This window comes from Capricornis sumatraensis, chromosome 7, assembly GCF_032405125.1.
Source record: "Capricornis sumatraensis isolate serow.1 chromosome 7, serow.2, whole genome shotgun sequence".
Taxonomy (NCBI): domain Eukaryota; kingdom Metazoa; phylum Chordata; class Mammalia; order Artiodactyla; family Bovidae; genus Capricornis; species Capricornis sumatraensis.
The window spans coordinates 97,143,163-97,158,371 of NC_091075.1; the positions used below are offsets into that span (position 1 = coordinate 97,143,163).

Genomic DNA, 15,209 nt, shown 5'->3' on the forward strand with positions numbered 1-15,209 from the left:
TCCCTGCCCAGCAATCAGGAAAGCAGAGGAACTTGTTGTTTGTTCTCGTTCCCCCTTGCTGCAACAAGGGCCCCAATAAAACCTTGCCTGAATTTCTTGTCTAGCCTCTGATCAATTTCCATTGATGAAGGAGGCCAAGAACCCTGGTGGGTAATAATCCTTTTAAAACACTGTCATACCATGTCATCACCATGGATGGTGACTTCAGCCATGAAATTTGAAGATGATTACTTCTTGGAAGGAAAGCTATGACAAACCGAGTGTATTAAAAAGCAAAGACATCACTTTGACAACAAAGGTCCATATAATCGAAGCTATGGTCTTTCCAGTAGGCACGTACGGATGTGAGAGTTGGATCATAAAGAAGGCAGAGTGCCAAAGAATTGATGTTTTTGAACTGTGATGCTGGAGAAGACTTGAGAGTCCCTTGGACAGCAAGATCAAATCAGTCAATCCTAAAGGAAATCAATCCTGAATATTCTTTGGAAGGACTGACATTGAAGCTGAAGTTCCAATACTTTGGCCACCTGATGCAAACAGCTGACTCACTAGAGAAGAACCTGATGCTGGGAAAGATGGAAGGCAAAAGGAGAAGACGGTGACAGAGGATGAGATGGTTGGATGGTATCATTGATTCAATGGACATAAACTTGGCCAAACTCCAGGAGATGGTGAGGGATGGGGCAGCCTGCCGTGCTTCAGTCCATGGGGTCACAAAGACTCAGAAAGACTTGGCATTAAACAACAACAACAACCATGTCACCTTTCAGTGTCTCCCTGTTTCATTCAGAAGAACAACTCAAGTCCTTATAATGACTTATAAAACCCACTATGATCTCTCCCCTCCCTCTACTCTCTTCTACCCATCTCAAGCCTCCTCCTCCCCTAGCTGCCTTTACCCTGCACATTGCCTGCCTGTTCCTCTTTAAGCCAGCCAGGTACAGTCCCACCTTAGGCTCTGTTTTAGCTGCTCCCTCCGCATAAACACTCTTCCCTTACATGGTCTTCAAGGCTTAGTCCCTCACCTTCCTCAAGTCTTCGCTCAAATCTCTTCTCAATGGAAATGACTGAGATCCCTTGTTTAATATTACGACATGTCCCCACACTCTCTCTCCATCTTTGACACAACTAATGTCCCTTTTTTCTGAAATCACCTTACTGTTAAACCACCCCTAGTCACATTCAGTTCAGTCGCTCAGTCATGTCCAGCTCTTTGCGACCCCATGGACTGCAGTACACCAGGCCTCCCTGTCCATTGCCAACTCCTGGAATTTACTCAAATTCATGCCCATTGAGTTGGTGATGCCATCCAACCATCTCATCCTCTGTTGTCCCCTTCTCCTCCCACCTTCAATCTTTCCCAGCATCAGGGTCTTTTCCAATGAGTCAGTTCTTTGCATCAGGTGGCCAAAGGATTGGGGTTTCAGCTTCAGCATCAGTCCTTCCAATGAATGTTCAGGACTGATTTCCTTTAGGATGGACTGGTTGGATCTCCTTGCTGTCCAAGGGACTCTCAAGAGTCTTCTCCAGTACCACAGTTCAAAAGCATCAATTCTTCAGTGCTCATCTTTCTTTATAGTCCAACTCTCACATCTATACATGACTACTGGAAAAACCATAGCCTTGACTAGGCAGACATTGGTTGGCAAAGTAATGTCTCTGCTTTTTAATATGCTGTCTAGACTGAGTGACTTCACTTTCACTTTTCACTTTCATGCACTGGAGAAGGAAATGGCAACCCACTACAGTGTTCTTGCCTGGAGAATCCCAGGGACAGCAGAGCCTGGTGGGCTGCCGTCTACGGGGTCGCACAGGGTCGGACACAACTGAAGCGACTTAGCAGCAGCAGCAGCAGGTTAGTCATAACTTTTCTTCGAAGGAGTAAGTGTCTTTTAATTTCATGGCTGCAGTCACCATCTGCAGTGATTTTGGAGCCCAAAACAATAAAGTCTGTCACTGTTTCCACTCTTTCCCCATCTATTTGCCATGAAGTGATGGGACCAGATGCCATGATCTTGACTCCCTTGAAAACAAGCAAGACCTAGAAAGACTTCCTCTTTCTAGGAAGCATAGGAAGCATACAAGCTATAAATTCCAAATGGGTCATATAACTTCAGCATCCCTGCACAGGGCAATGGTGTATGGTTATAGGATCCAGATAAAGATCCTATAACCACACTTGAGTGGAAGAGAGGTTAAAAAAAAAAAAAAAAAAAAAACCAGCTGGAGGTGCAGAATAGGAGGGATGGAGAAAGAATGCCATTTCAGTGAGGGAACACTGAGAAACCATAAACCACAAATGTTTGTAATCTCAACCACATCCTGAGGGACCAGAAAACATACAAACTGCAACATCCACAAAATCTACAAATTGCAACATGAATTGAAGATGAAAAGGCAGAGGTTGAGTGGGAGGAGGGCCTAGCTATTTTTAAAATTAAAAAATGAAAACAAGTGTTAAAAAAGAGGTATCCAGGGAATTCAATAATGACCCAAGAGTCCATATGGATGCTGTTTTCCCTATGATGCTTTCTTACAAGAAGAAATAAACAATCTCTATACAGATAATATTGAGTTGCCTTTTTTTTTTTCCTGGAGGAAGGATGTCTCTCAAAGTAAAAGATCAAAATGTAAAACCATCTCATGAAATCATGAGATGTGGGACAATGTTTAGGTTTGGGATTTTGGTCTTTTGAAGGGCAGGAATTATTATTTTTTTTTTTGCTCTGATTTATTTTTTATACAGAAAACGCAATTATAAGACTAATAGCCATGTGATCAGTTCCTTTTAATGCTTTGTGTTTTCATGTTTAACAATCTAATATCAAGACAAATCAAAAAATTAAGGAAAATACTGTCTTATCAATGGAGTTTACATATCAAAATACTGCATTTTAGGTCCACTATTATCTATGATACAAAACTATCACCTCAATTAAATTATAACTTCAATATAGTTTCAAGCCAAGATATTATCAATCTTTCAAAATCAAATTCCTTACTCATGAGAAAATACCAACATTAAAATGGACAAAATAATAAGCTCACTCATTAAGATGCACTAATAATTTCAAAAACATGATAAATGTCTTAGATACTACAATGCAACCTTCATTAACAGAAGACATTACTTTCTTTATAATTATTGTTTTAATTAAAAAAATAGCTTCATTTGGAAATCATTCTCCTAACTTATTCTGATACGACTTTCCAATTTTATAAATATCAAAACACAACGTATACTCTCTTAAAATCCCCTTTAAAATGAAACTAAAGGAAAATGCAAAACAATCTACAAGTGCAAGTGTTTTCTTGTAATGGTCTTCAGTGTCACTGTTTGTACTTTATTGTAGTATGCAGCAACACTGAAAGACCATACATTATTTCTGGGTAGAGTTATTTTTAAAAGGTAACTTCGTGCAAACTGTGACTTACACATTCTGTGGCTGTGACTATTAGTGAACTCGAGATGACAGACTTTCCTTCATTAAAACTCACTGAAACATGAAGAGTTCTGAAAGAAAATGAAGAAACAATAATTAACAATGAATTAAAAAGTAGAGCTTTGTGGGAGATTTTTCTTTCTTTAAATAATTCAAAAGTAACCAGAAAGTCTACTTTAAAAGTCAAGTGCCTGATCAGTTATCTTAGCTTTTTTCTTTCTTAGTTCCAGTTCTTACTCAGTAGCTAGAGGCAAATTCCTTAAGTGATTCAATTGTTTCTAAAAGAGGCACTAATGTAAATAGAAACATAAAAAATTCCTATGGTTGTCCTTTTAGTTTAAAAATGCTATTTTTCAGACAAAAATTTAATTTAGAAGAATTCCTTAATGCAGAAAAATGCTGAGATTTTTCAGATTCACAAAAATCTTTTTAAAAAGGAGAAGAATCGTTCCATCCCATTTCGCTTTTCCCTGTCTGTAGATAGTACAATTATTATAAGATCTTTGTTTAAGAATACAAAAATAACCAGCCATTCAAAGATAAAATACAGAGAAAGTGATAATGAAAGACAGAGATAAGCTGAATGGAAAAAAATAATACGCTTAAATATCTGTAGGCATTTGTTGCAAATACCCAAGATTTTAACATATCCTGGAAAAGGCAGAGAAAAGAGAGAAAAATTTTTGTCCATTGCTGAGAACTACTGAAAGTAAAATACAGCTCTCATTTTGAAAATATGATTTCAAATTATAATATAATTAAAAATAATTAAAATTCCATTAATTCAAGTTTTATTATAGTAATTCATTAATTGGGATCAGTTGGTAATTTTTTTTTCCATAGCTTTAAGAAGATGGCAACCCATTCCAGTATTCTTGTCTTAGAAATCCCATGGACAAAGAAGCCTGGTGTGTTAAAGTCCATGGGGTCGCAAGAGCCAGACAGAACTTAGCTACTAAACCACCACAAGAAGACATCAAAGGGGGAATAGTGACAAGGAAATTTTAAAGGAAACAGCTCTTTTCCAAAAGAGTTTACAAAGTATACTGTCTATAATAATCAATATACCAAGAAAACAAAGCTATCCATTTATTAAAGTGAAATAGGCAACATTTTGTTAATCTAGCTTCTATACCACAACCATGCCCCAGTGTTCACAAAATATTCTAAATTCTAAGAATTAATAGCCAGAAACTTTGCCTTAATTACTTTGGATTAGTAGAATCTTACTAAATTTATTAGAGTTCTACTCTAGGCCTTGAATTGTGTGTCAAACATTATTAGTTATAGACAGAATAAAACAGAAGCAATCTCAAGCCACTGGTAAGATTTTCAATAATGATTCCAGAGATGACAAATATTATTCAGTTCCTGCCAGATGCTATCCTGGGCATTTTATGATATTATCTCATTTAATTCTTGTAACTCTTAAAGTAAGGAGATTCACAGTTTTATAGCTGAGGTACATAAGGCCCCAAAATGCTAATTACCTTGTCCAAAGTAGTAAAGACAGGATTCTTACAAATTTCGAGTTCTTTCCATTATACCACTGAGGCTTGAAGAAATGAAAGTTCTTATTGGGTTTTTCTTTTTCATTATTCTCTCAGTGTGATATGTAGCTTGGGTTTTTACAGTGCTAGAGTCTCCAGGGAAGATAAAACTAGCAAACTTCTAGCTAAACTCTTCTTCAAAATTCAGGATAACTCCTATTAAAAATACTCCCTGTAAATTATTCCCTTCAAAACATCTTGTTTTAAAAAATATGTTTAACTAAATCCAGAAACAAGCAAGAACTTAGGGTGTTTATGTCAATGTTACTGAACTTCTATGAACTCCCAACACAGAATGAGAAGTGGCTTATTTAAGAAGGTAAACTTAAAATTACTTGCTTATTCTGCAGAATTGAGTGCCTTGTTTTGTTTTGGTTTTTTGAAGACTAAGCATAGTTGAATCCAAAAATAATGTTTCCTAGATCTTAATTCCTCCACTCTAAAGCATGCACCAGAAAGCATATGACACAGAAGGCATGGTTTTGATTTTGGGGAAGATTTATTTGAGTCATAACACTGTGTGACTGTTGCAGATAATCTTATTGATTCAACTTTGAAGGGCTCAGTAGACATTGACATAAATTGTTTATAATCTGGCAGGTAGAACTCACCAGACATGAACTAGTTCTCTAATTAACAAAGTTGAGTTCAGTTCAGTCACTCAGTCATGTCCGACTCTTTGTGACCCCATGAACTGCAGCACGCCAGGCCTCCCTGTCCATCACCAGCTCCTGGAGTTCACTCAGAGTCGCATCCATCGAGTCAGTAATGCCATCCAGCCATCTCATCCTCTGTCATCCCCTTCTCCTCCTACCTCCAATCCCTCCCAGCATCAGAGTCTTTTCCAATGAGTCAACTCTTTGCATAAGGTGGCCAAAGTACTGGAGTTTCAACTTTAGCATCATTCCTTCCAAAGAAATCCCAGGGCTGATCTCCTTCAGAATGGACTGGTTGGATCTCCTTGCAGTCCAAGGGACTCTCAAGAGTCTTCTCCAACACCACACTTCAAAAGCATCAATTCTTTGGCGCTCAGCCTTCTTTACAGTCCAACTCTCACACTCATACATGACTACTGGAAAAACCATAGCCTTGACTAAACAAACCTTAGTTGGCAAAGTAATGTCTCTGCTTTTGAATATGCTGTCTAGGTTGGTTATAACTTTTCTTCCAAGGAGTAAGCGTCTTTTAATTTCATGGCTGCAATCACCATCTGCAGTGATTTTGGAGCCCAAAAAAATAAAGTCTGACACTGTTTCCATTGTTTCCCCATCTATTTCCCATGAAGTGATGGGACCGGATGCCATGATCTTTGTTTTCTGAATGTTGAGCTTTAAGCCAACTTTTTCACTCTCCTCTTTCACTTTCATCAAGAGGCTTTTTAGTTCCTCTTCACTTTCTGCCATAAGAGTGGTGTCATCTGCATATCTGAGGTTATTGATATTTCTCCCGGCAATCTTGATTCCAGCTTGTGCTTCTTCCAGTCCAGTGTTTCTCATGATGTACTCTGCATATAAGTTAAATAAGCAGGGTGACAATATACAGCCTTGACACACTCCTTTTCCTATTTGGAACCAGTCTGTTGTTCCATGTCCAGCGGCCTAGAGTGCCAGGCTGTGACAGCGCAGGAATGGCCAAGAGGAGCTACCCCTCATCCAAGGCCAGGGGCAGCACCTGAGGCCAAGGGCGGCAGCAGGAAGGAGCAACCCCACACCTGAGGCCAGGGCAGCGACTGGGAGCAACTACTTCATTTCTTCTAAGGGATTCCTGCTCGCAGTAGTAGATATAATGGTCATCTGAGTTAAATTCACCCGTTCCAGTCCATTTTAGTTCGCTGATTCCTAGAATGTCGATGTTCACTCTTGACATCTCTTGTTTGACCACTTCCAATTTGCCTTGATTCATGGACCTGACATTCCAGGTTCCTATGCAATATTGCTCTTTACAGCATCAGACCTTGCTTCTATCATCAGTCACATCCACAACTGGGTATTGTTTTTGCTTTGACTCCATCCCTTCATTCTTTCTGGAGTTATTTCTCCACTGATCTCCAGTAGCATATTGGGCACCTACTGACCTGGGGAGTTCCTCTTTCAGTATCCTATCATTTTGCTTTTTCATACTGTTCATGGGGTTTTCAAGGCAAGAATACTGAAGTGGTTTGCCATTCCGTTCTCCAGTGGGCCACATTTTGTCAGACCTCTCCACCATGACCCGCCTGTCTTGGGTGGCCCCATGGGCATGGCTTAGTTTCACTGAGTTAGACAATTTCACTTTCTGTTGATGAAACTGAAAGAGAGTGAAAAAGTTGGCTTAAAGCTCAACATTCAGAAAATGAAGATCATGGCATCTGGTCCCATCACTTCATGGCAAATAGATGGGGAAACAGTAGAAACAGTGTCAGACTTTATTTTGAGGGGCTCCAAAATCACTGCAGATGGTGATTGCAGCCATGAAATTAAAAGACGCTTACTCCTTGGAAGAAAAGTTATGATCAAACTAGATAGCATATTGAAAAGCAGAGACATTACTTTCCCAACAAAGGTCCATCTAGTCAAGGCTATGGTTTTTCCAGTGGTCATGTATGGATGTGAGAGTTGGACTGTGAAGAAAGCTGAGCACTGAAGAATTGATGCTTTTGAAGTGTGGTGTTGGAGAAGACTCTTGCGAGTCCCTTGGACTGCAAGGAGATCCAACCAGTCCATTCTGAAGGAGATCAGCCCTGGGATTTCTTTGGAAGGAATGATGCTAAAGCTGAAACTCCAGTACTTTGGCCACCTCATGCGAAGAGTTGACTCATTGGAAAAGACTCTGATGCTGGGAGGGATTGGGGGCAGGAGGAGAAGGGGACGACCGAGGATGAGACGGCTGGATGGCATCACCGACTCGATGGACGTGAGTCTGAGTGAGCTCCAAAAGTTGGTGTTGGACAGGGAGGCCTGGCGTGCTGCAATTCATGGGGTCGAAAAGAGTCGGACACGACTGAGTGACTGAACTGAACTGAACTGAAACTAGCAAGGGGGACACTCTCCATCGCCCTTTCGATGTCTATATAAGAAGCTTTCTATGTCCCTTTTTATACTTTAATAAAACTCTGCTATACAAAAGCTCTTGAGTGATCAAGCCTCGTCCCTGGCCCCAAAGGTAAATCTTCGGAGATCTTGAATCTGACGTTGTTCACCATCAGCTGTCAACCCAACACATTAACTCATCTTCTCATTTAATTCTCACAACAATCCACTGAGGGAGGCTGTACCATTACCTGCATTTTCCAAATAAGGAACATAAAGCTTAAAAAGGTAACCTGCCCCAAACTGGACTTCTCTTGACTCTGTAGTCAAATGCTTTCACTTCTATTGCACATTACCTTAATCCTTGATAAATGCTTTAGGGTCTGATATCTAATTTTTGCTCACTGGCAAAATTTTGTGTCACTCCTTCAACGTTTTACAACATTCATATTATGTCTCGTGGTTAATTACATCAGCATTGACTATATAATGAAGAAGGAAATGGCAACCCACTCCAGTATTTTTGCCTAGAGAATCTCATGGACAAAGGAGCCTGCCAGGGCTATATTACATGTGGTCGCAAAGAGTCAGACATGACTGAGCAACTAACAGTTACTATATAAAATACTTATTTGTGAATATATCTATATACTTTTATATGGGTATATATTTGCTGGTAGTTTTTTTCAGAAATATTGCAAGCATGAAAAACATACTCTAAAAGTTATTTCTGCTTTTAGATTTCGTTGTTTCTTTAGAAAAATATTTTGAGATTATTGGTATGATAATGGCACTGTTTGATCAAACCAGTCAAACCTAAAGGAAATCAGTCCTGAATATTCATTGGAAGGACTGATGCTGAAGCTGAAACTCCAATATTTCAGCCACCTGATACGAAGAACTGACTCATTGGAAAAGACCCTGATGCTGGGAAAGATTGAAGGCAGAAGAAGGGGACAACAGAGGATGAGATGGTTGGATGGTATCATCAACCCGATAGACATGAGTTTGAGCAAGCTTCAGGAGCTGGTGATGGACAGGGAAGCCTGGAGTGCTGCAATTCATGAGGTCTCAAAGATTCAGATGTAACTGAGCGACTGAACTGAATGGCACTGTTGAGTTGATACCTTTGTCCAAAGTTCTGCTCCTACATTGATGGCACACAGATTGATAAAGCCACCTCATCCTTTAACCCAAACTCAATACCTTAACCTTTCTTTGCCCCAAGACTCCAATATATGCATATCATGTTTTGTCATATTTTATGTAATTCTGCTAGAATTTATGGATTTCTCATTCTGATTGCTATATAACCTCTGTTGCTGGTTAGTAATGTTTAGAACAGTAGAACTCATACTCTCAGTTACAGAAACTTTATTATGGACAGAAATGTATTAAAGTCATTGTTTTTATGTAATTCCACACATCAGTGAGAGGTGAGTCAAGAATTCATCTTTATTTGTCCCAAGAATAAAATAAAATTGAAAAAGAGGATAGATTCTGCCCACATGTTGGGGAATCAGGAGTTCTAGGTTTGAACCCTAGTCACTATACTCTCAATATTGCATTCCTCAATCTGTAAAATGGGGATACTTGTACCTACTTCAGAGTTTGGGAGGAAAAAGCTTGATAAAATAATGTCCACAAAATGTCCAACACAGTGCTTAGAACACAACAGATACTCTATAAATTACTGTAACATCAACACTTGTCAAAAAAATTATTCAGAATATCAAGATACTCTTATACCAAGTTAAAAAGCAACATAGATAATACTGAAGAATGTATTGCAGCAATGAGATAATTGCCCAATACTTTTTTATTTAAAGAATTTCTCTTCCCCTTACTTCCATATAAAAATAGAGAAAGCGAAATTGTTTGAAAAATGCCTAGAATATAATATCATGCAAGTTTATTTAAAGAAATTTTTCAGAGCTATTTCCTTCCTGTTACAAAATGTTATCTTGACAAAACCCAACATTACAACTGTGTTGACTGTGTGCTTGGACTTAACACTTAAAACTACATTCCAAATTGGTTTCTGAATGTCTGCCAAGAAGTTCAATCAATCACTCAATCAGTCTATTGCTCTAATATTTATAAATTACCTACAATAGGCCAAGCAAAGCCATGCTTGGTAATAGAGTTGCAAAAACAAGTAAAACACAGAATTACAATGTAACTGAAAAGAAGTCAAATAAAACAATTTCAGTAGAATGTGATATTAACTAAAATAGGAACCAGCAGAAAGGCACTAGAGCACAAGGTAGGAAATACAACTAACTCAGCCTTGCATGAGGGCATCAAGAAAGGTTTCCTGCAGGAAGTCATCTCTATGATGAATCCTAAAGAATGATCAAGAATTAGTTAGGAAAGGAGATTAGAAAGGAATCTAAGAAGACGGAGCACTATTTGACAAGCTAGAAGATAAGAAAGGCACAGAATAGTCAAGGAACTAAAAAGCTATTCAGTATGGCAGCAACACAGAATATGACAGTGAAAATATATGGTTTGAGGCTGAAAAGGAGAATAGGATAAGGATCATGAAGAACCCAAGATGCTATATTTAGATATTTGGGATTAGTCTTATGAACTTCTAAGACAGGTAGAAATCTGGTCATAATTGTGTTTTACAAATATCACATGTGTTGCATTGTAGATGAATGGTTGGAAGAGTAATAATTTCTACAGTAGAAGATCAGTTAAGAAAGTCATGGTGTATTCCACTCTTGTTAGGAATGTAAATTGGTGCAGCTACTTTGAAAAACAGTACGGAGGTTTTTGAAAAAGTTAAGAATGGAACTACCGTAAAATCCAGTTATTCCACTTCTGGGTATTTATCTAAAGAATACAAAAACACTAACTCAGAAGATTTATGCACCTTGATGTTTACTGCAGCATTAGTTACAGTTCATGCAGTCACAAAAGAGTCAGATATGACTTAGTGACTAAAAACAACAATAACATATGTAATAAAAACGTACAAAATTTGACCACCATGTGGCCTAGTGCTCTTGGAATGAGTGGCTGAGTTCCCCTACAGACATTCAGCGCAAGAGGCTGTCAAGGCTGTAGCTTGGTGTCTCTGGCAGGCCAATGTCCTGGCAACTGGAAGGAAACCCACTGATGGACACATTCACATCTAGAATGTCTGCTATGGGGTCTGAGTGCTGTGGATGCTTCTGGGCATGCGCCATCCTCTGGTCCCCTACTATAAGGAGTTCATCTCAGGCCACGGCTTTGCTCAGAACCAGCTTGTTATTTGGAAGCACTCAACCATGGGCTTCCCTGGTGGCTCAGCTGATAAAGATTCCTCCTGCAATGCAGGAGACATGGGTTCAATCCCTGGGTTGGGAAGATGCCCTGGAGAAGGGAATGGCAACCCCCTACAGTATTCTTGCCTGGAGAATCCCATGGACAGAGGAGCCTGGTGGGCTACATACAGTCCATGGGTCTCAAAGAGTTGAACACAACTAAAGTGACTCAGCACACTTACTGAAAACAACCATGGCCAAGGTGGCCAGGTTCACAGGTCACACAATGCAGGTCCTCGGTCTAACCATGAGCTCAGGAGGGGCCCTGCAGCTACGGCACTGCTCTGATTGGACCCTGAACAAGGGAGGAAGTGGGAAACCAGTGCAGCAAAGCAGCCTCATCCGCCCCATCACCTGTTGAGGACCAGTTCATCACCTCAGTTTTGGAGTGCTTTTTAAAGAATTTTTCTTATTAAAAAATTATGTCAAGTCTCCCTCTTTAAAAAAAGAAAAAAAAAAAAAACCTGACAAGATGAAATTCACCTAACCATACAAATATATTAGAACTGTTCATGTAAGAAGCTAGGCTAAAGGCAGAATTTGTAAAACCAGGAAAGAGAAATAGAATCAATTTTATTCCAGGCAAAATTAATTATACTGAAAAAATAACAACACTGAGGAAAAGAAGATTCTATCACCAAGTCAGGCTCTAACCCCAAGTCTGCCACACATGCATCTCCGTGATCCTTCAGTATCAGCTGCTTGAAATTCTCCACATACACTCATGTCCCACCTCCTCTTACTCAAAACACTCTGTCAACTGTCTTTCCGCACAGCCTTTTAAGAGAACTAATACTATCAGTTTCATCTGATTGAGATATTTATTTCATATTTGCCAGAAGATTCTGGCCAATGTTTTTGAAAGCACATTTAACTATACCATATGCCTCCTTAAATCATCTCTATCAAACAAGCTGTAGGATAAGGCTCTGGTTCATTCTGTTCTGTTTTTCTTTCTTCACAATGTGTTTATGTATATTTACCCAATTTGCTCTGTTCTTCTTGCCAAATTGCAGGTTTGAGATCTCAACTAGTGCAGAGCAGCTGTGCTATTGTTGATGTCTCACCAAACAAGGGTCAGCAAATAAGCCCATTTCACGAGAATGGTGACACCTGCACATTCCACTCGAAAGGCAACTGCCCTCAAAAGGGTGGGATCTGCAGGGCTTCACAGAGTCCTTCCTACTTAAGACATTTTGGTACAAATAAACCACTGACAGAAACCACCTTCCAATCTATACATCTTTCTAGGTAAGATAATGTGTTTAACCATAGGACATTTTTTTAAATTAAATTGTGTCCAATGGAAAAAAAATAGAAAAGAACTACCTCGTTTACATTCTTTCTGTTTAATGACTAAAAATCTGTGCATTTTGGTGTAAAATTCTCTACCAAATAAAGAAATGTAATCCATAGATATCTCCTCAAAGAAAGGACTCCAAAGACCCATTCCAGCAATACTAAGCAATGATATACCCAGATAAGATTTGCCCAGATAGCTTTAACTTTTGGTTTCTCCATGACATGCTGTACATGCATGCTAAGTCACATCAGTTGCGACCCCATGGACCGTAAGCCCACCAAGCTCCTCTGTGCATGGGATTCTCTCTGACATCAATTTCCAAACGCAAACTTATGTCGTAGCTACCCTGCTGCGTTCTTAATTCCCATCTCCAAAAAAACATCTTCATGTGAAGCCTCTTTCAAACCAAAATTCATGAGCTCTGGATTTTTAAAGGGATCATCCTCAAAGAAAATGTATTTCAGGAAGTAACATAAAGATAAGAAAGGGACTGAGCGAGCACTCTAATGAGATGAGGCACATGTCCGTGGCTCCAGCTCTGAGACTGTGCATCTGGCTTTGAGGCTGTCTGTCTAGGGTTACTTCACCAGCATGCTGTTAATTATTTAAGCGAGAGAACAGGGGGAACCATCACCACATCTGGCACTCTCACACAGGAAAAACCTTCTTCATTGTTGGGCCAGATGTGTTTATTTGAAACACAGACTAACTAGCGACTTAATGGGTTTCAATCCTTAGCCAAAAGCTAATTAGACAAACATAGTAAGCATCAGTCACCTTACAAGGCTAAACTGTTTCAGCGGTGTTGATTTTAATCCAATCTCATAAGAGGTCTCATCACCTACAAAAGTATCTGAAGGAAATGCAAGGCAGAGGAAAGGTCCAAATGACTTGCAAAGTACTTAGTGGAACACATAATGATGTCGCCAAATGTCCAACACAGTAACAAAATCTTCGATTTTGCCTCAGTGGTATCATGTACTTGATACAAAAAAGAGGAGAAGCAAAATTATTTTAGACAGATCTCCTTCCAAAACACTCTCAGCTAGCTTGTAGGTGAAATATTAACACCCAAAGCCGAACAAATGATGATTTCTTGTGTCTGGTATTTTTAAAAAATCATATAAGACATAATAAATATCAGACACAAGAAACCATCATTTGTCTGGCTTTTGACATTAATATTTCACCCACAAGCAAGCTGAGAAGAGGATTTGTCTACAAATCACTAAAATATTCAGGCAGTATGTATGGCAGCCTATTCAAAAGGGGATTGTGCCCCAAGGCAAGTTCTACAGAAAACGAATTCAGTGTTGGAGAGAACAGGCATTTTGCATTTTATAAGTACTTTGGAGAAGAAAGTAAGCTGTCTTACCTTACTAGTCATTACTATGAAAAATCCAACTTAGTTTTCTGCTCTCTTAAATGGTATGACCCCCAAAACAGAATTCTGATCATCCTTCTCCTACCTAAAATACCCAGTAACCAAATGCACTATTTTAGTCCATATATAAATAATGAATCAAAACGTTTGAGAAACATGTAACAAATATTTCACAAATCTATTATGTGTCCAGCACCATGTCCAGCAAGAAACAAAACAAATTCATTCTAGCAGGAAGGAGACACAATAACAAACAAACAAATGCTTTGGAGAAAAAGTAAACCAAGAAAAGGAAATAGTGTTAGACTCAAAGCACGGATGGAGGAGCCTGGTAGGCTGTGGTCCGTGGGGTCGCTAAGAGTCGGACACCACTGAGCGACTTCACTTTCACTTTTCACTTCCATGCACTGGAGAAAGAAATGGCAACCCACTCCAGTGTTCTTGCCTGAAGAATCCCAGGGACAGGGGAGCCTGGTGGGCTGCCGTCTATGGGGTCACACAGAGTCGGACACGACTGAAGTGACTTAGCAGCAGCAGCAGCAATAGACCCAAAGGAGGGAGTAGACTCTATGATTAAATAGGGAAACTGGGAAGGGCTTACTGAGAAGACGACATATGAACAAAACTTGAAGAAGCTGAGCAAGTGAGACAAGAGGGGAAGAGCCTCTTAAGCAGAGAGAACAGCAAGTGTAGAAGATGCTGGAGTGGGAGTAAGCTCACATGGTTAACGAAGAGCAAAGAGGCCAGTGTGCCCATAACAGAAGGGGCGAAAGAGGATAAAGTCAGAGATGCAGCAAGGGCCAGATGCTGTAGAACCTTGCAGAACACTGACCGCAGTGACTACACCTTCAGTGTAATGGAGAACTCATTCTCAAGGATAAGTGAAGGGGTGATATAGATTGATCTGTTTTAATAGAATCACTTTTGCCAAAGACAGAAGCAGAAAGAGTATCTGAGGGGCTAATAACCTAAGCAAGAACTGACAGCGGCTTGGTTTAGGATGTATCAGTGGAGGTGGTGGGGAAGGACTGGATTCTGAATATATTTTGAAACCAGAGCTGAGATTTGCTGATGGCCTACATAAAAGAGATCAATAATGACTCAAAGTTTGTTTGTTTTTTTTTTTAACCTGAACAACAACAAGGATGGAGCTGCCAATGACTAAGACAGAGAAGACAGCTCTGAATGCAGATTGAGGGAACCATCA

General features: G+C 39.5%; 1 protein-coding gene across 1 annotated transcript in view; it reads right to left on the reverse strand.

Annotated features, from left to right (window-relative positions):
• ANTXR2 (ANTXR cell adhesion molecule 2) overlaps positions 1-15,209 on the reverse strand; it is a 166,379-nt gene that overhangs the window by 102,299 nt on the left and 48,871 nt on the right. Inside the window, exon 11 of the mRNA XM_068975726.1 lies at positions 3,436-3,514. Within this exon, the coding sequence (XP_068831827.1) occupies positions 3,436-3,514 (79 nt within the window). The remainder of the gene's footprint in view (positions 1-3,435; positions 3,515-15,209) is intronic.